The sequence below is a fragment of the Myotis yumanensis genome, unplaced genomic scaffold (genome assembly GCF_028538775.1).
Source record: "Myotis yumanensis isolate MYYU_CA2020_CCGP unplaced genomic scaffold, mMyoYum1.0.hap1 SCAF_13, whole genome shotgun sequence".
Taxonomy (NCBI): Eukaryota; Metazoa; Chordata; class Mammalia; order Chiroptera; family Vespertilionidae; genus Myotis; species Myotis yumanensis.
In genome coordinates this window covers 56,354,634-56,379,646 of record NW_027223764.1, presented here as the reverse complement: position 1 = coordinate 56,379,646, position 25,013 = coordinate 56,354,634, and the positions used below count along the sequence as shown (strand labels likewise).

The window sequence follows — 25,013 nt, the reverse complement described above, 5'->3', positions numbered from 1 at the left end:
GGCTACTTCCTTTCTGGGATTGGTCCCCTAAGTTCCTAATCATGATAAATGCCTCAAGTCCCACCTAGTACTCCCGCCCAGGGAGACAGCCTCTTTCTGCTTAAACTCCACTGCCCCTGTGCAGTGTAAACAGGACAGCAGGTCAGCGTGGGCCCAGCTCAGTGTGGGGCAGTGTGAGCCCAGCTCAGTGTGGGGCAGTGTGGCCCAGCTCAGTGTGGGCCCAGCTCAGTGTGGGGCAGTGTGGGCCCAGCTCAGTGTGGGCCCAGCTCAGCATGGGGCAGTGTGGGCCCAGCTCAGTGTGGGTCCAGCTCAGTGTGGGGCAGTGTGGGCCCAGCTCAGTGTGGGCCCAGCTCAGTGTGGGGCAGTGTGGGCCCAGCTCAGTGTGGGTCCAGCTCAGTGTGGGGCAGTGTGAGCCCAGCTCAGTGTGAGCCCAGCTCAGTGTGGGCCCACCTCAGTGTGGGGAAGTATGGGCCCAGCTCAGTGTGGGCCCACCTCAGTGTGGGGCAGTGTGGGCCCAGCTCAGTGTGGGCCCAGCTCAGTGTGGGCCCAGCTCAGTGTGGGGAAGTATGGGCCCAGCTCAGTGTGGGGCAGTGTGAGCCCAGCACAGCGTGGGGCAGTGTGGGCCCAGCTCAGTGTGGGGCAGTGTGGGGCCAGCTCAGTGTGAGCCCAGCACAGCATGGGGCAGTGTGGGCCCAGCTCAGTGTGAGCCCAGCTCAGCGTGGGGCAGTGTGAGCCCAGCTCAGCGTGGGGCAGTGTGGGCCCAGCTCAGTGTGAGCCCAGCTCAGCGTGGGGCAGTGTGAGCCCAGCTCAGCGTGGGGCAGTGTGGGCCCAGCTCAGTGTGGGGCAGTGTGAGCCCAGCTCAGTGTGGGCCCAGCTCAGTGTGGGGCAGTGTGGGCCCAGCTCAGTGTGAGCCCAGCTCAGCGTGGGGCAGTGTGAGCCCAGCTCAGCGTGGGGCAGTGTGGGCCCAGCTCAGTGTGGGGCAGTATGGGCCCAGCTCAGTGTGGGGCAGTGTGAGCCCAGCTCAGCATGGGGCAGTGTGGGGCCAGCTCAGTGTGAGCCCAGCTCAGTGTGGGCCCAGCTCAGTGTGGGGCAGTGTGAGCCCAGCTCAGTGTGGGGCAGTGTGAGCCCAGCTCAGTGTGGGGCAGTGTGAGCCCAGCTCAGTGTGGGCCCAGCTCAGTGTGGGGCAGTGTGAGCCCAGCTCAGTGTGGGGCAGTGTGAGCCCAGCTCAGTGTGGGCCCAGCTCAGTGTGGGGCAGTGTGGGCCCAGCTCAGTGTGAGCCCAGCTCAGCGTGGGGCAGTGTGAGCCCAGCTCAGCGTGGGGCAGTGTGGGCCCAGCTCAGTGTGGGGCAGTATGGGCCCAGCTCAGTGTGGGGCAGTGTGAGCCCAGCTCAGTGTGGGGCAGTGTGAGCCCAGCTCAGCGTGGGGCAGTGTGGGCCCAGCTCAGTGTGGGGCAGTGTGGGGCCAGCTCAGTGTGGGCCCAGCTCAGTGTGGGGCAGTGTGGGCCCAGCTCAGTGTGGGGCAGTGTGGGCCCAGCTCAGTGTGGGCCCAGCTCAGTGTGGGCCCAGCTCAGGGTGGGACAGTGTGGGCCCAGCTCAGTGTGGGGCAGTGTGGGCCCAGCTCAGTGTGGGGCAGTGTGGGCCCAGCTCAGTGTGGGCCCAGCTCAGGGTGGGACAGTGTGGGCCCAGCTCAGTGTGGGGCAGTGTGGGCCCAGCTCAGTGTGGGCCCAGCTCAGTGTGAGCCCAGCTCAGTGTGTGCCCAGCTCAGCGGGGGGCAGTGTGGGCCCAGCTCAGTGTGGGCCCAGCTCAGTGTGAGCCCAGCTCAGTGTGGGCCCAGCTCAGTGTGGGGCAGTGTGGGCCCAGCTCAGTGTGGGGCAGTGTGGGCCCAGCTCAGCGTGTGGCAGTGTGGAGCCCTCCTACTTCTCTTCCTTTAAGGCTCGATGTCCCTCTGGCTTCTTCCTGCTTTGAGTGGCTCTTCTGTGCCGTTCGATGTTTTTCCTGTGTTTTGTGCTGTGTTTATAACTGTTATTGAGAGAAGGGTTAGAATGATTCACTACTCAGTCATTTCCAGCTTCAGAAGCCCTCGAGAGTTTTAAACAATATTTTGAGATTTACAGCGAAGAACTATTGTGTGCTAGCATTTTACTATTTTTCAGTTTTTCATTTCTTGGGGTCGGTGAGATCACTTTTGTCCTTTGGCTGCCTAGTAGGACCCCGCGCCTCCACTGCTGCTTCTGCAGAGCTGCTACCGCAGCCTGCTCCTTCCCTGGGGCATCAGGTTGGACTTCATTTCAGGGCTACACTGTCAGGTACATAAGCTTCATGATGCTTCTGTCATCAACGTCAAGTGTCCTCTGTCCCTGTCGAGCTTTTTAGTTGAATTCAGTTTTTCCTGGTATTACTATTTCTACATCTGTCAGATGTTTGTTAGCATTTGCCTGGTATCACCTTTTTCACCTCTTTATTTTCTATCTTACTATAATTTTTATTTTAGTTATGCTTCTTACAAACACCAGGTGGCTGAATTTTTAAATCAAAATAAATATTTGTTTTAAATAGATGTATTTAACTAATTCACATTTATTTTTATATGTTTATACATATCTCTGCCACCCTGATTTATTATCTGTTTATGATGTTTTCTTGTTTGTTCTTCCTCCTCCCCCTTCTCCTCCCCTTTCTCCCCCTCCTCCTCCTCCTCCTCCTCCTTCTTCCTCTTCTTCTGTTGTTTCTCTTAGCCCTGTAATTGCTTGGAAACTTTCCAGCCCCACCCCCTGTTAATTCTAGGAGCGTCACTCAAATTTATATCATACAAATTTAATACTATATGTTTCTATCAATATAGTATTAAGAATTAATCAACATTCTATATTATGGCCCTAACAATATAATGCTTTTACTTCTCTCCCTCATTTTTCTTTCATATAACTTCCCATGCTGATAGCATGTAAAATTTAATGTAGTTAATAGTGCTGTAATTTTGAAAATGATCATTACCTATTTAAATTTAAACATAAATGTTAGAGTTTCTTGGCTCCCTGCCACTTCTTTTATTCCATAGAGTCCTTTAAAATTTGTTTTTAATTTTGCTGAAGTTCATCTTCTAGTCATGTTTTCAGAAAGAATTTCTGGATAGTAAATTTACTGGGGTTTTCAATTTCTGTCATCTTTTCCTCCCCTTCTCACTTGAATGATTGCTTGAGTGTAGAATACTGTGGGGCATACTTTCCCCTGAGAATTTTAAAACTACTGCTCCTTTATGTCCTTTCATTCAGTCCTGCCAATAGAAGTCTACTTTTGGTCACATCTACACTAATAAAAGAGAAACATGGTAATTAGCGTACGACCACTACCCTTCCCATTGGCTAATCAGCATATCCTTATGCAAATTAACTGTCAGCCAAGATGGCGGCCGGCAGCCATGCACTGAAGCGAACAGGGAGGCTTGCTTGCTCCAGTGATTGTGGACTCCAACGTTCCCCGCCTGCGTTGCCGGCCTCTGAGCTGCAACTCTAAGAAATATTGTAAAAAATATAGAAGCTAAACAAAACCCCAGAAACCAGCTTTCAGCAGGCGGGGGTCTCAGAGCTGGAGTTATACATTGTTTCGATTATAGAACACAAACAAACCAGATACCTGCTTTCAGCAGTGGAAGCCTCAGAGCTAGAGCCAGAGCTAAAGCTGGCCCAGAATAAATAAAAAAAAAAAAAAAGAAAAAAAGGAGCGGTTGGGAGCTTCAGTCAACTGCCAGCCTGAAAGCAGCCCTCAGCTCCTCACCCAGATTGGCCAGGCACCCCAGTGGGGACCCCCACCCTGAAGGGGGTGTGACCAGCTGCAAACAGCCATCATCACCTCTTCCAGGCTGGCCAGGCACCCCAGTGGGGACCCCCACCCTGATCCAGGACACCCTTCAGGGCAAACCAGCCAGCCCCTACCCATGCACCAGGCCTCTATCCTATATAGTAAAAGGGTAATATGCCTCCCAGCATCGGGATCAGTGGAGCCGCGAGGCCTCCTGGCACCGGATCAGCGTGACAGGGGGCGGCGCCCAACCCCCTGATCGCCCTGCGGCTCTGTGTGTGACAGGGTGCAGCGCCCCAACCCCCCCCCCCCACAGGCCCTGCTCTGTGTGTGACAGGGTAGAGCCATAACCTCCCCATAGGCCCTGCCCTGAGTGTGAGAGTGGCGGCGCCCCAACCCCCTGATCGGCCCTGCTCTGTGGGTGATAGAGGGCGGCGCCCCAACCCCCCTGCCCCACACGGGCCCTGCTCTGTGTGTGATGGGGTAGAGCCATAACCTCCCCATCGGCCCTGCCCTGAGTGTGACAGTGGTGGCGCCCCAACCCCCTGATCGGACCTGCTCTGTGGGTGATAGAGGGTGGCACCCCAACCCCCTGATCAGCCCTGCTGTGTGTGTGACAGGGGGCGGTGCCCTAACTCCCCTATCGGCCCTACTCTGTGAGTGACAGGGGGGAGCTTCCCAACCCCCTGATTGGCCCTGCTCTGTGCGTGACAGGGGGTGGCGCCGCAACCTCCCCATCGACCTTGCCTTGAGTGTGACAGGGCGGTGCCCCAACCCCCCAATCAGCCCTACCCTGAGCGTGACTAGGGGTGGCATCGCAACCTCCCAATCCGCCCTGCTCTGTGCATGACAGGGGGCAGTGCCCCAACTCCCCAATCAGCCCTGCTCTGAGCCCGACCAGGGGCTGCACCTAGGGATTGGGCCTGCCCTCTGCCACCCAGGAGCAGGCCTAAGCCAGCAGGTCATTATCTCCCGAGGGGTTCCAGACTGCGAGAGGGCACAGGCAGGGCTGAGGGCCCCCTCTTCCCCCCTGAGTGCACAAGTTTTTGTGCACCAGGCCTCTAGTCCTATATAATAAAAGCCTAATATGCTAAGTGTCCGGTTGGCCAGTAGGCCGTTCAACCAATCAAAGTGTAATATGCTATTGATATGCTAAGCTGCTCAACTGCTCGCTATGACGTGCACTGACCACCAGGGGGCAGACAGTCGACTGGGGCAGTGTGGGCCCAGCTCAGTGTGGGGCTGCTCCCGGGTGGCAGAGGGCAGGCCCAATCCCTAGGTGCAGCCCCTGGTCGGGCTCAGAGCAGGGCCGATTGGGGAGTTGGGGGGCCATCCCCTGTCATACACAAAGCAGGGCGGATTGGGAGGTTGCGATGCCACCCTCAGTCACGCTCAGGGTAGGGCTGATTGGGGGGTTGGGGCACCGCCCTCTATCACACTCAAGGCAGGGTCATTATCTCCCGAGGGGTCCCAGTGACGTGCACTGACCACCAGGGGACAGATACTCTGACCGCTAGGTTAGCTTGCTGCCGGGGTCCAGACAATTGGGACTGAGTGAGAGGGGCCGGACATGCCCTGGAGCCCTCCCACAGTCCTTCCCCGGTTGGCCAACCTCCCGTGTCCTTCCTTGACCCTGATTGTGTGCTGGTGGAGTCCCTCGGTCTGGCCTGCACCCTCTTGTAATCCAGGACCCCTTGGGGGATGTCAGAGAGCCAGTTTCGCCCTGAAACGACAGGTCACTATGATGCACACTGACCACCTGGGGGCAGACACTCAAGGCAGGAGCTGCCCCCTAGTGGTCAGTGCTCTCCCACAGCGGGAGCGCCGCTCAGCCAGAAGCTGGGCTCACAGCTGGCGAGTGAGTGGCAGTGGTGGGAGCCTCTCCCGCCTCCAAGGCAGCACTAAGGTTATCTGATGCGAGCCTAAGCCCACAGTTGGACATCCTCCCAGGGCTCCTGGACTGTGAGAGGGCGAAGGCCAGACTGAGGGACTCCCCCCTCCCCCAAGTGCATGAATTTCATGCACTGGGCCTTTAGTTCTCATATATTTATAGGTCATTTGCTTTTCTTTGTTCTTGGTAGCCTCAAATTTTACTTTCATTTTTCTGGGTATAGCTGGCTTTGGATTTATCTCACTAGAGCCTTCCTTTAAACTGGGTTTCGGCAGCTTTCTGCAGGATGGTAGTTTATTCTCTCTTTTGGTATGTCTCTTTGTTCTGCTTCTCGCTTCTCCTAGCACACCTGCTACATGACCATCAGCGGTTCAGAATCCTTCCCCTTATCTCTGACCTATCGTACATCCACTCACTGTCTTTATGCAACTTGCTTTGTGAAGGAGAAACAGAGTTCATAATATCCAGACAAACAGGGCACTGAACATCTTGGCACCTTGCCTGCAGCACAGGCTTCCTGCTCCTCCTCCCTGGCAGCCTGACCCTGGCACAGGCTACCTGGCCCTCCCATAGCATCACCATGGCCTTCCGCAGCCCTGGGCATGGCCACATCAGGTCCCAGGACGCTCTGCCCTCTTCCCTGGTACAGAGCTCCTTGCGCCCTGGCCAGGCACCACTCTGCTGTGGTCATGAATCTTTCTTCCTTCCTGGGTTCCACAGTGCCCTGTGCCTGCCTCTGGAGTGCCCATGCTGGCCCTGCTTGCCTGCAGCTTCCTCCATGTAAGCACCACACCCGTTCTGCTCGCACCAAGGTGGGTACCCAGCTTGTAGTGGGTAGCATTGTAGAGCATGTACAAGTTCTGGACACTGTCCAAACTGTTCCACATGCATAACCATTGGGAACTCATAGCGCCCCACTGTGGCCACTCTCCCCAGGCGACAGAAAAGGGCATTGAGGTCAAGCCGAGGGACTTGGCAGAGTCGTGCACAGAGGAAGTGGCAGACAGAGGAATTAGAGTTTGGCATTTGGGTTAGAGCCCTTACTCTTAGCCAGGCCCAGAGAATGGTCCCGCCACGAAGGAGCATGTGGGTTGCTATGGTGAGTGCAACTGCGTCTACAAAGCGTGGCTTGGAGGTGCAGACAATTTAAATGAATAAAGTATCCATAGGGTCTAGGTGACGGTGGCAAGTGCCTGAGCAAGTTTCCTCTTGTTCTGTCACCTACCTTCCTTCTGAGACCAGCCATTTCTTATGGACGTCAGCCCCACACATACCCAACCCGAATGCATGCGAATCAAGGCCTGAGGGGGTATCAGGTGGTTCCTGTGACCTGACCTCTAAAGCTGGTGGAGCTGCGCCAAGAGGCACCTGCATCAGCGAAGGCAGGCTCTGGAGGATGGGCCCTGGAGGGTGGGCCCTGGAGGATGGGGCCCTGGAGGATGGGCCCTGGAGGGTGGGCCCTGGAGGGTGGGGCCCTGGAGGATGGGCCCTGGAGGATGGGGCCTTGGAGGATGGGCCCTGGAGGATGGGGCCTTGGAGGATGGGCCCTGGAGGGTGGGCCCTGGAGGATGGGCCCTGGAGGGTGGGCCCTGGAGGGTGGGCCCTGGAGGGTGGGGCCCTGGAGGGTGGGGACTTGGAGGGTGGGGCTCTGGAGGATGGGGCCTGGAGGGTGGGCTCTGGAGGATGGGCCCTGGAGGGTGGGCCCTGGAGGGTGGGCCCTGGAGGATGGGCCCTGGAGGGTGGGCCCTGGAGGGTGGGGCCCTGGAGGATGGGCCCTGGAGGATGGGGCCTGGAGGATGGGCCCTGGAGGGTGGGGCCCTGGAGAGTGGGGCCCTGGATGGTGGGGCCCTGGAGGATGGGCCCTGGAGGGTGGGTCCCTGGAGGGTGGGGCCTTGGAGGGTGGGGCCTTGGAGGGTGGGCCCTGGAGGGTGGGCCCTGGAGGATGGGCCCTGGAGGGTGGGGCCCTGGAGGGTGGGGCCTTGGAGGGTGGGGCTCTGGAGGATGGGGCCTGGAGGATGGGCCCTGGAGGGTGGGCCCTGGAGGATGGGCCCTGGAGGATGGGCCCTGGAGGGTGGGGCCCTGGAGGATGGGCCCTGGAGGGTGGGCCCTGGAGGATGGGCCCTGGAGGATGGGCCCTGGAGGGTGGGGCCCTGGAGGATGGGCCCTGGAGGATGGGGCCTGGAGGATGGGCCCTGGAGGGTGGGGCCCTGGAGGATGGGGAAGAGTCCACTCAAACTCGCCTTGGAGGATGTCCGCTGGTGGCAGGGGCACAGCCTTGCTGCAGCAGCAAACGCCCCACCCCAGCGTAGGGGTGATCCTCCGACAGGATCTGAAGTCCTTTCTGGTCTGTCAGTGGCTGGACTCACAGTATGTTGTCAATACATAAGAGCCACCTCCTGATTTAAACTCAGGAAAGGACAAAAACAATCAGACCCACATTGTAAGGCTTTCTCATGGGTCATTTTTTGTGAAGAATGATATGGGCCACTTGCCTCACTGGCTCGGCTCTTGCCAGTCCTGCTGCTGACCTGCGCACAGGGGTCAGGGGATGCCAGCTGAGCAGCCCTCACTAACAAGAAACGCCTGCCTTGCTTCATTAAAAAAAAAACACACGTTTTCCTTTTTACTGAGCCTACCCAGTTCAAACTTAGGTGACATTTGTCAGTTATCTGGCTAATTTTATTTATATGAGTAAAGATTATATTTTATTATAAATAAAGATTTTATTTATAATAGAAAAGATTAGGGAAGACTTGGGTTTTTGTTTGATTATAATCAATTTTATGTTACACTTAGGAGAAATCTATCATCATGAGAAAATCATGAGACAAATCCTAGGTTGAGGGACAGTCTACAGCAAGCATGTCAAACTCAAAGGCTAACACAGACCAAGTAAACAAGGTGTAAGTTGATGTGGCCACAAAAAAACAAAAGCTTCAATTTTCATAGATGCGTAGGTTTATTTCGATAGAGATATGCTGAATACAAAGGGCAAGTGCCGAGCCAGTGAGGCAAGTGGCCCATATCATTCTTCACCATAAAATAATAGAACATTTTAATAAAAATTAATATTTTTTCCTGAACATTAATTTACCAGACACTGAATAACTGTACAAATTAATAAGCATAACACAAATAAAACTATTTTTATTTTTCTCCGAAAGCAAAATATTTTCTGTTGCGCACACCAAGCAAGTCAGTCCAAGACAAATGACGTGGCAGTTGACTGCTAAAATATTCGCTGCTAGTATTAGTGGAAACGGTGCGCCTGCGTGTAAGGTGTATAAGGGACATGAGTGCAACGTGATTATACTAATCAGTCATTAGCGAACGCTGTAGTTCGTTATTAATAATCTACACTAATAAAAGAGAAACATGGTAATTGGCGTACGACCGCTACCCTTCCCATTGGCTAATCAGCATATCCTTATGCAAATTAACTGTCAGCCAAGATGGCGGCTGGCAGCCAGGCAGCTGGAAGCGGACATGAGGCTTGCTTGCTCCAGGGACTGCAGACTCCAACGTTCCCTGCCTGCCTTGCCGGCCTCTGAGCTGGCAGTTTGAAACTTTGTAACAAATATAGGCCGGGATCTCAGAGCTGGAGTTATACATTGTTTCGATTATAGAACCGAAACAAACCAGATACCTGCTCTCAGAGCTAGAGCCAGAGCTAAAGCTGGCCCAGAATAAAATAAAAAGAAGGAGCAGTTGGGAGCTTCAATCAACAACTGCCACCCTGAAAGCAGCCCTCAGCCCCTCACCCAGACTGGCCAGGCACCCCAGTGGGGACCCCCACCCTGAAGGGTATGTGACCAGCTGCAAACAGCCATCATCCCCTCATCCAGGCTGGCCAGGCACCCCAGTGGGGACCCCCACCCTGAAGGGTATGTGACCAGCTGTAAACAGCCATCATCCCCTCATCCAGGCTGGCCAGGCACCCCAGTGGGGACCCCCACCCTGAAGGGTATGTGACCAGCTGTAAACAGCCATCATCCCCTCATCCAGGCTGGCCAGGCACCCCAGTGGGGACCCCCACCCTGATCCAGGACACCCTTCAGGGCAAACCAGCCAGCCCCCAGGCCTCTATTCTATATAGTAAAAGGGTAATATGCCTCCCAGCACCGGGATCAGTGGAGCCGCGAGGCCTCCTGGCACCGGATCAGCGTGACAGGGGGCAGCGCCCAAACCCCCTGATCGCCCTGTGGCTCTGTGTGTGACAGGGTGCGGCGTCCCAACCCCCTGATTGGCCCTGCTCTGTGTGTGACAGGGTGCGGTGCTCCAACCCCCCCCCCACACACACACAGGCCCTGCTCTGTGTGTGACAGTGGCTGTGCCCCAACCCCCTGATCGGCCCTGCTCTGTGGGTGATAGAGGGCGGCGCCCCAACCCCCCCTCCCCCACAGGCCCTGCTCTGTGCTTGACAGGGGGGAGCTCCTCAATCCCCTGATGGGCTCTGCTCTGTGCATGACAGGGGGCAGCGCCCAACCCCCTGATTGGCCCTGCTCTGTGAGTGACAGGGGGCAGCTCCCCAACCCCCTGATTGGCCCTGCTCTGTGAGTGACAGGGGGCAGCTCCCCAACCCCCTGATTGGCCCTGCTATGTGCATGACAGGGGGTGGCACCGCAACCTGCCCATCGACCCTGCCTTGAGTGTGATAGAGGGCGGTGCCCCAACCCCCCAATCAGCCCTACCCTGAGCGTGACTGAGGGTGGCATCGCAACCTCCCAATCCGCCCTGCTTTGTGTATGACAGGGGATGGCACCCCAACTCCCTAATTGGCCCTGCTCTGAGCCCGACCAGGGGCTGCACCTAGGGATTGGGCCTGCCCTCTGCCACCCGGGAGCAGGCCTAAGCCAGCAGGTCATTATCTCCCGAGGGGTCCCAGACTGCGAGAGGGCACAGGCCGGGCTGAAGGCCCCCCCCCCCCTTTCCTCCCCCGAGTGCACAAATTTTTGTGCACTGGGCCTCTAGTCTATACTAATAAAAGAGTAATATGCTAATTAGACCAGGAGACCTGCCAGACGTCCCTCCGGACAAAGCTGGGGGCTTAGCTGGCCTGCAAACTGCCCCAGGCCCCTCACCCAGGCCACCCGCTTCCCAGCAGAGACCCCCACCCCGATGGGGGTGTGTGGCCGGCCTGCAAACAGCTGTCAACTGGCCAATCTGCAAACAGCCCCTCACTCAGGCTGGCCACGCCCCGCAAGGGGACCCTCACCCCTATAGGGGCATGGCCAGCCTGCAAAAGGCCCTCAGCCCCTCTCTCAGGCTGGCCCCATCCCCCAGCGGAGACCCCCAACCCTGATCAGGGTGTGGCCGGCCTGCAAACCACCTCAGGCCCCTTGTCCAGGCTGGCACCGCCCCTTAAGGGGACCAGCACCCTGAGCTGGGACCCACTTCAGGGCAGACCAGCCGGCCCCCACCCGTGCACCAGGTCTCTATCTTCTATACTAATAAAAGGGTAATATGCTAATTAGACTGGGAGACCTTCTGGTAGACCTTCTGGACTTCCTTCCGGACAAAGCCATGGTGGTGGGGTTGAGGCAGAGGTGGTTTGGGCGATCAGGCCGGAGAGTGGGGGGGGGTAGTTGGGGGAGAGCAGGCCAGTGGGGGGGGAGGGGCAGTTGGGGGCGAGCAGGCAGACTGGGTGGAGCAATCAGGCTGGCAGGCAGAGTGGTTAGGGGTGATCAGGCAGGCAGACAGGCAGGTGAGTGGTTAGGAGCCAGCAGTCCTGGGTTTCAAGAGGGATGTCCAGCTGCCAGTTTAGGCCCTGTGGGATCGGGCCTAAACTGGCAGTCAGACATCCCTGAGGGGTCCCAGATTGGAGAGGGTGCAGGCTGGGCTGAGGGATGCCACCCCGTCTCCCCCCATGCACGAATTTCGTGTACAGGGCCACTAGTTCTATATAATAAAAGCCTAATATGCTAAGTCTCTGGTCGTCTGGTTGGCCATTCAACCAATCAAAACATACTATGCTAATGATATGCCAAGACCACTCAACTGCTCGCTATGACATGCACTGACCACCAGGGAGCAGACACTCTGACTGGTAGGTTAGCTTGCTGTTGGGATCTGGCCCATCGGGACTGAGCGAGACAGGCTGGATACACCTTGGAACCCTCCCATGGTCCCTCCCTGGCTGACCAATCTCCCGTGTCTCTCCCCGGCCCTGATTGTGCACCGGTGGGGTTCCTTGGTCTGGCCTGCGCCCTTTCGCAATCCAGGACCCCTCCGGGGATGTCAAAGAGCCAGTTTCAGCCCAACGGTGGAAAGACCAGTCACTATGATGCACACTGACCACCAGAGGGCAGATGGTCAATGCAGGAACTGCCCCCTGGTGGTCAGTTTGCTCCCACAGGGAGCTGCTCAGCCAGAAGCTGGGCTGGTGAGCGCAGCAGCAGTGGGAGCCTCTCCCACCTCCACGGCAGCCTAAGGATGTCCAACTGTCAGCTTAGGCCCACTCCCTGAGGGCTCCCGGACTGCGAGAGGGCGTAGTTTGTCCAGCTCACAAAGAAGCATGTGGCAGGAGAGCCCACATGCTCGACCGTGGTTCTGACTGCTCAGAGGGACCATACCTGAGGAGAGAACCTGTCAGTTGAAATTCCAGGACCATGAACACTCAGACCCAAACGCACTAAGTGAAGCTCAATGTTGGTGGCCCAAGTGACTGCCCTGCACCCTGCATACACCCTGGGAGAGGGCTGTCGCCAGTGATAATGCACATGGGGAAAATCGTATTCTCTGCAGGATGATTAATTTATCTGACACATCTGGGATTATGACAAACTAGAGGCCTGTTGCATGAAAAGATTCATGCAACAGGCCTTCCCTTCCCCTGGCTGCCTGCACCGGTTTTCCTTTGGCACCGGGGACCCAGGCCTTCGCTCCGGCCCGAGCCGCCTTCAAAGCCTTCGCTGCTCTGGCCGGAGCCGGATTCAGTCTTCACTCTGCCGCTATATGCAAATTAACCGCCATCTTTGTTGGCAGTTAATTTGCATATCTCGATGATTAGCCAATGGGAAGCGTAGGGAAGGTACAGTCAATTACCCTGTTTGTCTATTATTAGATAGGATGACTCAAAAGGGTGAGAACCAGCCAGCAGGATGGACCCTGGGCACCCCTGGCCTGGCCCATTTGGCTTCATGTCCAGGCATCAGCCCCTCACGTCCACCGGCTCAGCGCCCTCCATCTGCACACTCCATCACCTCCGCTGATTCCCCCCTGCACTCTCTCATGGGTGCCGGAGCACATTTGGAGTGACTTCCAACCTGTGTGTTTGTAACCCCAGTTCACAAGCTTGAACAGCTGCAGGAATGTGGGCTCGCGCTCTCTCCAAAAGCAACCCGTGCTTTGGCTCCGAGTAGTTGCAGACGAGCGGTAGACCTGTCCCAAGACAGGGCGCCTGGGTCCTCCACACCCAGCACTGACACCAGGCCTAGGAGTGGTGGTGCTGAGCTGGCCTTTCCCTCACCCCCAAGCCTACCTGGCCACAAGTCTCGCCTCTTCACCTCCAAACAGCACCCCAAGCCCATCCTTCCTCTGCACCTTTGCTGCCAGCTCACAAAGCTCACCTCTTGCTTGAATTGGGCCAGGCCACTCTCACCTCTTGCTTGAATTGGGCCAGGACTCTGGGGCTGAGGAGTGTTGTTGCATATCATGATTCACTTGAAAGTCACAACTCTGATATTCTCCTCTCCATCTGCTGTTTGTCTATCTCTCAACTATTTTAAAACTTGGATGATGAAAAAGGATGTCATTTATTTACTTATGCAAGCCCCATATACTCTAGAATAGAATATACCAAAGAATATATTAGAATTCTATGTTATGTATACTTTCAACACACATAGAAGAACATAAACAAATATTGATTTAATTTTATGTATGGATTTAGTGTATGTACTAAACATTATCATTAAGTTTGTAGATATAGAGATTAACACAGACTTAATTTGTTGATCTTGCCAGATAACCCTCCCCCAGCTCACCTTCTTCTCGCCCAGGTACTAGGCTCTGGCATCAGCAAAGCCATCTGCAGCCACCTCACCTACGCAGGGATGGCTCTTCCTCTGGCGTCCAGTGTCATCTGTCCCCTCTGCTTTGGACAGGGTCCTGCCCACCAAGATGGACTGTCTGGGACCCACAATGTGTTCTGGGGGCCCAGGGCCCACTGGCTTATTCCAGCCACTGGCCTCTGCTAGCACGCTCCCCACGCACAGCCCGAGGCCGTCCAAATGGCCCCACTGAAGACATTGCACCCAGAGACACAACCACTTCCCAGGCTGCTCCCAAGCACGCCAGGAGGTCCGCCCGCCAGCACCTCCATCCCCAGGAGCCGGTCCCACGCGAAGGGCTGTCGAGGGGGAGGGCTGTAGGGCTGCCACAGAAGGGGGCCACGGCGCTTGGGTTTGGATATAAGCCCAGGAGACCCATTGCAAAGGGCCCCAGCCCTTCCACCTCCGGGCACGTTAGCCCCTACAACCCGAGGAGAGAGCACTGCCTCCACACACTTCTCCATGCTCTTCCACGGGAGGCCTGGTGGGAGGTAAACACAACCAGAGCCCAGAAGAGGAGCTGGGAAAAGGTGGCAGAGGTGGGGACGGGGAGCGGACCCACAGTTCGGTCAAGCCCACAGAAAATGAAAGGATTACTGAGCACTCAGAGGCATCCCCTTCAGTTCACAGGTGTCTCTGCCTTTCACAAATCCGATATCTTAATTAAAATGCTGTCGAAAGAAACAAATCAGTGAGCAGAGAGCTTACACGATGGTTTATTCTCTTACACACAGAAAATTGCGTATGATTATCACATTTCTGCTTTAGGTTATCAGTTAACAAAGGCTGCTAATGAGCTACATTGTTATCAAGTCAGATGAAAGATGCCCTGGGAGTCCAGGCAAATTGTCGAAACGCAGCACTTCATTTTGTGATATAGCTCATCTGTCATCACACACGAGGAGAGTAATCCAACACAAGGAGCACCGTCCATAGAACCACCCGATCTCTGTCGAGTGCAAAGGCACAGAGGGCTCCAGCTGCAGCCCCACAAACACAGGTCAGCATGACAGGGCAGAGCCGTGTGGACGGGCTGGGCCGCAGAGCCTTCCACTGAGGGGAACAGTAAAAAGATGTTTGCGAGCCTCTCCATGACCAGGCACGCACACTGTAACAATAACCAGGGAGTAATCCTGTGAGTGTAACAACAATCGCTTACACTGGGATAGCTTTCTCCCGGGCACAGCATCTGCTTCCCATGCAATTCTTTACTGGCCCACCATGAGCGCTGCAGGGCTGCGGGTCAGTCCGTGGCCAGCAGGCGTGTCCTCTCGCTCCAGCCCAGCCTGCCATCTCTTCTTTGGAAGATCAGTGTTTCGTCTGTAGAAAGAGAGACTGCTCACGGTCTCTGTGCATCAGGGCGCCTGCATGTTTCTGGGGGCTTCTTCCGGCAGCTACGAAGGTGAGGCCAACAGTTCTGTAAAATGCTGCTTACCTGTCGCCAAGATGCTGGTGCTTAAGAGGCCGTGTCTTGAGTTTGGTCCTCATTCCCTGAGCATGTTCTGTGGGGAGGTTCCATTGACATGGAGTCCATGTCACCATGGAAGCCTGAACAGCTCCGCGTGGGTACCACGCAGGCAGAGAGGACTGACTGGCTTCCATCCTTCCTCACTCCTGGATGCGGTGCTCATGCCACCCGCTATGGGCAAGCTTCTTGCAAGAGAGGCGATGCTTTCCTCCAGGACACAGGCACGATGGGTTCTGTTCATGCTATTATTTGCCCGGATATTGACGTCCATCACCAGCTTTGGATATTCAAATTCAAGACACTCCCCACGCTGCAGTGGGCGGCGTCAGACTGCCAGGCCCCTCCGGAAGTGGCTGCTCATTTAGAGTTCAATCACTTGTGCCTCTCTGGAAAGGAAGAGAACCATATGCTATGTGACACACCATTAAACAGGTGTGAAAGGTCATCAGCAATCTCAGCGAGGGGCCTGGGGGCCAGTGGCTTCTATGGAAGAGGAGTGTTTTAGGTGGAGCTCAACATGCGGCTGCTTTCTGCCACCAAGCCAAGACCACACACCCATCCACCTTGATGACAAAAAGGGAAGAAGTCATTCCCCTAGGGTACTAGGCACATCGAAGGGAAAGTGCCACTTTGTGAACTTGAAGAGTTTGCAAATCTGGGCAAATAGAAGAGGAACAGGAGGACAGACCTACAGGAATGTAACTGGAAAGTGATACCTTCAGGTCTGAACTATACGCTGTTATAGAGGTGAGGCTATGTTGTACTTAGTGCATCAGCTTTGACGGGAGGGAACGCAGCATAGATATATATTAAAACCCAGGAACAGAGAAGAACAGGTGAGCTCACCAACCCAGATCGCAGTACAGTAGAAAGTAGGGCCGAGACCCTGCGGTGGTCCCTCCTAGCTAAGAGCCTCCCAACACCTCCAGTTTGTGACTGAACTCACCTCAACACTTAGTTTCACATAAATATTATCTATAGTTGTTGCAGAAAGACATATTTATGCCTTCATTGCATACTTGCCATTCCATTGTGTGTATTTAGTCTTAATGTCTTGATGTTTAATTAATATCGCCCCTTGGGGGAAGAAGCAGCAATAGCAGAAGGATGGGGCAGAGGAAAACACCAACAGACCAACCAAGCCCAAGGGCAATAAAAGGGCGGCAGGTACTTACCCATCCATGTGTGGGAGAGCAAGGCAGCGGCTGGGGTTGCAGAGCTGAAGGCAGCAGAGCCGATGGAAAACAAGCAGGTTGGAAATGAGCAAGGATGGTAAGAAAGACCAGTGGAGAAGGGGCTTCTAAGAGTGGGCCTAACTGCAGTCAGGTGATGTGCTTCTTCTTGAAAGTATGATGGACCAGGAGGACATAGCGTTTAAGTTGGCCTAGAGGCCCAGGCTGAACAGAAAGCTCATTCTTCCTTTTGTCTTGAACGAGTCCTGAGTTGAAAGGGCCCCTTCAGAGGAAGTCTGCAGTGGCTGTCCCTAGCCAGCACTTGCGCTTGAATTCCTGATGCCCAAAGAAGATGGGCAGGCCATGAGACCATCTCCTCCCATCCCCGATGGCCCAGAGCTGGGGACAGACACCTGCGAGCCACCTCCCGGAGGAAGTTGCTCTCTGCCAGGGCAGCCATTCCTCTTCAGGTGGCTATGTCACCAGCCCGGCAGAGCCAGCCACAGCCTGCAGGAGAAGATAAGCTGGGCAGGAGCTGGGAGAGTATCGCTGGCTAGATTAGCAGGTAAATTAGGTTGCAGACCTAGACTGGGCATCAAGAGAAGGAGAAAGTCTTTTGGAGACTGTAGGATTATAGTGACGGCATAAACCCGAGTCTTCTACCACATCCTACAACAAGTATACAGATTAACAGGGAGAGGAGGAGAAGAAACAAAAACTCTAATAACAAAGGGTCTATCCAGCCTGGTTTGCTAGGAGAGTCCCCGGGGAGCTAATGCCTGCTCATGCTGAAAAGACTTGTGACCAAATCCAACACACATTTCTGATTTTAAAAACTCAATAAAATAAGAATTGATGGGCGCTTCCTTAATGTGATAACATGCACATACTTCAGCCCTCAGGCCAGTGCTTACTTAGTGGAAAGCACTAGTGTATTTCCCACCAAGATCAGGCACAAAACAAGTCTGCACACTGTTCCCACTGTTATTTAGCATTGATGGTCTTAGCAGATACAATCAGAGAGGAAAAAACAATTACAGGCATAAGAATTGAAAAGATCTGGAGTTCGACATGCCATCATAAAATTTAGAACATGACAAAGGTGACACATAAAATACCAAGAAGGAAACCAATGCAAACAACAGCAGTATCCAATAAGGCAGCTGCTACAATGTTAACCTGCAAAACCAATCCAAAGCAAGCAATCACCAAGGAGGAGACAAACTAGGAAACTCCATTTACAAAAGCAAAAAACACATCAAATATTTAGGAATAAACAGAAACTAAAGTGTGGAAAACCCATGAGAGTAAAATCTGAAAATTCTTCTGGGACACACAAAAACAGACTTGTAATTGCACACCAATATCCCTGATGAACATAGATGCTAAATTCCTCAACAAAATATAAGCAAATTGGATCCAGCAACATTAAAAAGATCATACACCATGACCAAGTAGGATTTATTCCAGAAATGCAAGAATGATACAATATTCTCAAATCAATAAATGTGATACATCACATAAAAAATTGAAAGACAAAAATCACATGATCATAGCAATAGATGCAGAAAAAACATTCAACAAAATCCAACACCCATTTTTGGTAAAAACTCTCAGCAAAGTGGGAATAGAGGGATCATAACTCAACATAATAAAGGCCATATATCAAAAATCTACAGCCAACATCATACTCAATGGGCAAAAACTAAAACCATTTTCCCTAAGAACAGGAGCAAGATAAGGATGTCCACTTTCACCACTCTTACTCAACATAGTACTGGATATCCTAGCCATAGCAATCAGACAAAAAGAAAACAAAAAAGGCATCTAAATTGGAAAGGAGGAAGTAGAACTGTCATTATTCACAGATGACATGATATTGTACATAGAAAACCCTAAAAGGCTTCACCTAAAAACTACTAGATTTAAAAAATGAATCTGACAATGTAGCAGGATACAAAGTTAACACCCAGAAATCTATGGGTTGTTTTTTTTTAATAGACCAATGATGACCTCTCAGAAAGATAAACTTAAAAAAGTCCCATTTACTATTGCAACAAAAAAATAAGATACTTAGGAATAAACTTAATCAAGGAGATAAAAGACCTGTACTCAGAAAATGATAGGACATTGAAAAAAGTGACGGGAAGATATAAAAAAGTGGAAGAGTATACTACGTTTATGGATTGGTAGAATTAACATCATTAAAATTTCCATGCTACTCAAAGCGATCTATAGATTCAATGCAATCCCTATTAAAATACCAATAGCATATTTTATAGATCTAGAACAAATACTCCAAACATCTATATAGAACCCAAAAAGATTCCAAATATCTGTAGCAATCTTAAGAAAAAAGAACAAAGTTGTAGGGAATTTCAATACCAGATATCAAGTTATACTACAAAGCCACTGTAATCAAAATAGCCTGGTATTGGCACAAGAACAGACATACAGACCAATGGAACAGAACTGAGAAGCCAGACCCACGTCATTACTCTCAGTTAATATTTCACAAAGGAATCAAGAGCATACCATGGAGTCAAGACAGTCTCTTCAATAAATGGTGTTGGGGAAATTGGACAGATACATGGAAAAAAATGAAACTAGACCACAAACTTATCATCAGAGAAATGCAAATTAAAACCACAATGAGGTACCATCTCACAACTGCCTAATGACTACCATCAATAAGTCAACATACAACAAGTGCTGGCAAGGCTGTGGAGAAAAGGGAACCCTTGTGCACTGTTGGTAGAAATGCAGACTGGTGCAACCACTATGGAATACAGTGTGGAGTTTCCTCAAAAATGAAATATAGAACTTCCATTTGACTCAGTGATCCCACTTCTAGGAATATATTCTAAGAGACCTAAAACACCAATCAGAAAGAATGTATGCACCCTATGTTTATAGCAGCACTATTTTTAATAACTAAGATCTGGAAACAGCCCAAGGGCCCATCAGCAGATGAGTGGATAAAAAAAGCTGTGGTACATTTATACCATGGAATACTGTGTAGCTGTAAAAAAGAAGGATCTCTTAACCTTTGGAACACATGGAGGGACCTGGAGAGTATTACGCTGAGTGAAATAAGCCAGTCAGAGAAAGACAAATATCACATTATCTCACTTATTTGTGGAATCTAATGAACAAAATGGATACAGGGACATGGAAACATGCAGCAGACTGATGAATCTCAGAGGGAAGTCAGGGGAAGAGATTAACCAAAGAACTTATATGCATATATGCATAGACCATGGACAGACAGTGGTGTGGTGAAGGCCTGGAGAGGACTTGGGAATGGGGAGGAGGGGGTCAATGGGGGAAAATAAGGGGCATCTGCAATACCTTCAACAATAAAGATAAATAAATAAAAACAACACTGGGGGAAATAGGGTGGTTTTAAAAAATGATATTGAGATAACTGGGTTGCCATATGGGAAAAAGAGGAAACTAAACTCTATCTCATACTACACACTACAACAAATGCCAGTGGACAAATAAAAATATAAACCCACACAAGGACTGGAAAAATTGTATATTTGTGTATATACTAGAGGCCCGGTGCATGAAAATTTGTGCACTGGGTGGGCGGTCCCTCAGCCCAGCCTGCCCCCTCTCACTGTCCGGGACCCCTCAGGGGATGTCCTACTGAAGGCTTAGGCCTGCTCCCCAGGGGTAATCTGGCCTCCCTCTGCGGGAAGTGACCAGGCTGATCAGGTGAAGGCACCACCCCATCACCCCGCTGCTGCTGCCACTGTCAGCCGCAGCGGCTACAAGGCCTGAGCCCCGGGCCTTGCAGGTGCTGTGGCTTTGTCCAGATGGATGTCCGGAAGACGTCCACCCTAATTAGCATATTACCCTTTTATTAGTATAGATAAAACATTTATTTAATTTTATGAAATATTGTATATATGTAAAATTTTTAATCCATTATAACTTGTGAAATGAACACAGAAAGGGTAAGATAGAAATTGTTGGCACCAGTTGCTCAAGGTGTGGTGGAGTGGACAGGGATGAGAGCAAGACCTCGGGTTTGCATGCTCTTCATACTCAAAAACACAATTAAACTAAAGGATTAAGAAAGAAAACAGGAACACGGCAGACGGACTCAATCAAATATTTCTCACTGTGTCAAATTGGTAATGCAACCTCAAAGAGAAATAAACTCAATATGAACACAATACTCTGTACACACAGAAGGCTAAATTCTAAAAAGAAAAAAAAGGAACTGTAAAGGAATGTTCAAGTTGCTAAGTAAGTGTGTAGCTGTGTTCTGTTGTAACTCTGTCAGTGTGTATATTATATGATACAGCAAACGAGTAAAACCTTTCATATGGTTGAGAAGCAGAGCTTTCACTTTGGAGAAGCCAGGGGAAAATATAAAATAAGAAAAGCTTAAGAAGAACCTTAAGGCATTGAGTTTGTGATTTTAATATACATTTTCTGAGTGTCCATTGAGAGGGTGGAGATGCAATAATGCTTCAGTAGCTATGAGCACACATTGTGCCCAGACCTTGGTTTGTGAAAACTATTCCACATCAAGAAAAGGAAAGGGAGAGAGGGAGAAAGGGAGAAAGGGAAGAAGAGAGGGAGAGGAGGGAGGGAAGGAGGGAGGGAGGGAGGGAGGGAGGGAGGGAGGGAGGGAGGGAGGGGAGAGAGGGAGGGACCCTGGGGGAAATGTGATTCCAGTATGAGCAGGAACAGTACAAGGTGAACTGGCGTTACTGTGTTGTGTCAAAGTCTAGGAAATGCTCAATGACTAATGGGGTCCTGTAAAAGCCATGAAGAAGTGACTTGTACTGGATAAACTTGGGATAATTAGAGCATAAAAAGATTCACGATGGCAATGAATTAAAATGCATTGAAGTTCATAGGAATAATGTTCAACTAAATGAAAGAAAATGGGCTGGGGAGAAAAATTCCTTCTTTGTAGAATGCCAGCTGTTAAGTGTAGAAGAAATGCTAGAATTAGAAACTAGGTATTTTGTGATTCCCAGTGAATAATTGATTCAAACGTAACTCAGGAAGATACATTGAGTCACTGGGTGAAGAACTGTTGGGCACCCTTGGATTGTTTACTGGTTACCAGGGGGAAATCGGACCTCAACTACGTGGAGTCCAGCAGTTGCGTCCTGGACCAGTGAGCAAACACAGCGACCCCCAGAGAGGGGCCTGGCGTGGGTGCCTCCTGAGGCGGTGCCACAGAAGATGCAGGGGTCACCTCCGTGGCAGTCTCGACAAAATTCTCCATCTGACTTACTCAGGAGGACAGAACCTAACAACCAGAAAATGGGACATCAGACAGGGACAGGCTTGGGCACTGCCAAATTGGCAATGCCTCAGGGCAATGATTTCGCCCGGTGCACTGCAGGAATGTTTAAAACCTGGAGTGCCCGGCTATTTACTCAGGGGCACCGGCCTCTTCTCTTCGACTGTCACATAAAAAATGACAACAGCCAACACAACAATAGCTGTCGTGTGAATGAATTAAAATGATAGCTATTTTTTGTGTCAGATCTGCAAAAATATATCTTTTGGTGTTCCACAGAATTTTAGTAATTAATTATGTGCCATGAGATGAAAAAGGCTGAAAATTGCTGGCATATGAGGGGGAAGCAGTAGGGTTGTCCAATAATGAGAGAGAAAATAAAGAGACAAAATCAAATACAATGATCCTGGCTTAGGGAAACAGAGCTATAAAAGATGCTTTTTAAACAACCAGAGAACTCTGAAGGTGGGCTGCGTAAATGATATTGAGTTATCATTCATTTTTCTAAACACGGTCATTGTATGGCGAGCATGTGGGAGGTAACAGGATAAGGTATTTAGGATGAAATGTCCTGGTGTCTACACCAGTTGTCAGTGGATCAGAGGAAACAGATGTATACAGAGAAAACGCAAGTGGCAAGTGCTACCTGTGACTCCAGCGCAGCGGTTCTCAATCTGTGGGTAGCGACCCCTTTGGGGGTCAAACGACCCTTTCACAGGGGTCGCCTAAGACCATCGGAAAACACATATATAATTACATATTGTTTTGTGATTAATCACTATGCTTTAATTATGTTCAATTTGTAACAATGAAATTGGGGGTCACCACAACATGAACTGTATTAAAGGGTCGCGGCATTAGGAAGGTTGAGAACCACTGCTCTAGATGAAGGGTGTGTATGTCTGTCTTTATTACACAGTTCTTTCAACTTTGCGATATATTTACAATGTTTCCCAAGAAGGGAGAGTGAGAGCACCTGGGCAGTGCCTGAGGGCAGGCCAGCAGGCCCCGGAAGAGTGAACCAGAACCAAGGATTCCGATAACCCTGGAGGAGGTGCCTCCTTCCTGGGAGCAGGTGCCCCCTCTGCAGGCCCCGCCCTGCATGTGCAGGCCTTGTCCACTGAGACCCCAAAGCAGAGGTGAGAATCCGATGCCTCGCCAAACTGATAGCTTGATGACACAGAGAAAAGTTTGGAATTTTTTTTTCATCAAATGGAGTAAATGGGCTATCTGTTTGACAGGCCTCTGTCAAGAGAAGGTCTCAGTAAGTAAAATTAAAAAATTAACGGCCTGAGCAGTGTGGCTCGGTGGTTGAATGTTGACCTATGAACCAGGAGGTCAAGGTTCAATTTCTAGTCAGGGCACATGCCCGGGTTGCAGGCTCAATCCCCACAGGGGGGCGTGCAGGAGACAGACAATCAGTGATTCTCTCTCATCATTGATGTTTCTATCTCTCTCTCCCTCCCCCTTCCTCTCTGAAATCAATAAAAATATATTTTAAAAAATGAACTATCTTGCTGTTAAAACCCAGTTTTCTCAGCTCTAATCGGGCAAATGCCCCATAGTTTCATTTTACATCTTGCCAAAGTTCCACCTGCTAGGATTTTCTGCAAGTGTCCCTAAAAGAGGCTGGCTCCTGGTCTCACAGCCTCCCTGGCCCAGGACGCGTGCCCTTGGCTAGGGGCCGCTCCGCTCTCCTGGCGTGAGGCGAGCCAGCGCGGGCCCGGCCTGTCCTTCTCCTTCAGTCAGTGCTGCCTCCTGCAACCAACTCACCTTTCGGAGAAGTTGAGGTTTGACCTGCAAAGCAGAAGCAGAGGGTAGACATCACTCCTATTTGTGATAAGTATGGTAAGTGACTTATTAAATCGTTCCTGGGTGACAGAAAGCACATGCAGTTTTGCTCTAAGAGACTGACTTGCTTGTCCTTCCGTCTAACTTCTCCCCACTCAGCCTGACTCCATCTAGTGTCAGTTTCGGAAATCTGAGTTGTTCCTCCCTTTGCTTTGAGAATCCCTGCGCCGGTGGGGAGCTCCCACAGGACCCAGGCCAGGAGCAGCTCCTGCACACGGGGAGGGCATGTCCCGGGGGGAAGCTCGGCGGCCAGCGAGGCCCAGCCGCCCACCTCTCCTCCTTCGCTTCTTCCTTCCTCCACCACCCGCTGCCTCCTGCTGCCTGCAGCCCCTCTTCCTGAACCGCAGGCACAGGGCTTGTTGCTGGGTGACCATCAGCCACCTGGCCTGCAGTGTGGGAGTCGCCTCCTCCGGCTCTGGCATGTCAGAATGATCCAGAACTCACACACATGCAAGATGGAGGGTTCCCTCTGACCCGGTCACACACAGCAACAGGAAACCAGGGGCTACTTGCTTGGGCTGCACTGTCCACAGCAGATCTTCCCAAACTCAGACATGTGTCAGTCATTCGTCCCACATCATCACAGCCCCTGCCGCCCACCCTGCTAGTGGCCCGCATGCAGACACACGGCCAGGGTAAGCAGTGGGCGTGGTGAAACCTGACATTCTTGTGAATTCCAGTTCTAAGAAGTCCCTGAAGCAGAGCCTGCGACCAGCTCTGGAGACTTCCAGGGGCCCTGGAGTTTCCAAAACTAAGTTTCCTGAACTCAGAGAGTCCCTCTCGGCGTGTGGGCGTCCGGCTGGCCAGGGAGCATGGCTCAGCCACAGGCGGAGGGAAGATCACTCTGCTGACTCTCCGTCTGAGCGTTCACTCCATCGCCCGGACACAGGGCCGGAGCGGCTACATGGTCTGCAGCACAGGCCCAGTGCCCAGGGCGAGCCCAAGCCCACTTGGCTGCTACACCCTCTCATGACACCTGCCCACGGCCAGAGGAGCAGAGTGGGAGGAGGGGCCATGGGAAGTGTTTCGGAAAAGGGCTGGGGCTGCCAGGCCGGGAGCAGAACAGAGAAGCAGGAGGGACGTGGTCCCGCAGCAGCAGCCTTACCGTGGGGCTCTCTTCTTTGACGTGATGGTATCTAAACAGAGAGAGCAGGGTGTTAGGAAGGAGGCGCTATGGTCGGTGTACAGCTCGCTCAGTGTCAGGCAACAGGGGGTGGGGGGTGGGGAGTGGGGGATGGGGGATGGGGGCAGAGCCAACTGGACTGGGCAGGGTTGAGAGGCTCCCTGGGGGGCGGGGGCGGCACTGGGGCAGTGGTCTTGAGCTGAGGGCTCGCCCCCGCCCCCGCCCTTGGCACTGCCAGGCGGGGGAGGCCGAGCCTTCCCTAAGCAGCCCGCCCTCCCCTCTTCTCCACCTGCAGCCCCTGGAGCTTCTGCCCTCAGGGGTCTGACACGCGCCTGCTCTGTGATGAAAAGGCTGTAGCTCTCCCTCCCTCCTTGTTCGCAAGGATA

At 52.3% G+C, this 25,013-nt stretch overlaps 1 protein-coding gene across 3 annotated transcripts in view; it reads right to left on the bottom strand.

Moving 5' to 3' along the window:
- Positions 1-14,430: 14,430 nt before the first annotated feature.
- Positions 14,431-25,013, bottom strand: part of TMEM273 (transmembrane protein 273) — a 29,104-nt gene continuing 18,521 nt past the window's right edge. Inside the window, exons 4-7 of one of the 3 annotated variants that reach the window (XR_011473608.1) lie at positions 24,610-24,640; positions 23,427-23,450; positions 16,382-16,961; positions 14,431-15,689 (exon numbers count right to left, since the gene is read on the bottom strand). Coding sequence is in view for 2 of the 3 variants with exons in the window: in XM_070433178.1 (XP_070289279.1) it covers positions 15,568-15,592; positions 23,427-23,450; positions 24,610-24,640 (80 nt within the window). In the remaining variant the exon portion in view is untranslated. The remainder of the gene's footprint in view (positions 15,690-16,381; positions 16,962-23,426; positions 23,451-24,609; positions 24,641-25,013) is intronic. The other 2 variants (XM_070433178.1, XM_070433179.1) reach the window with 2 other exon arrangements.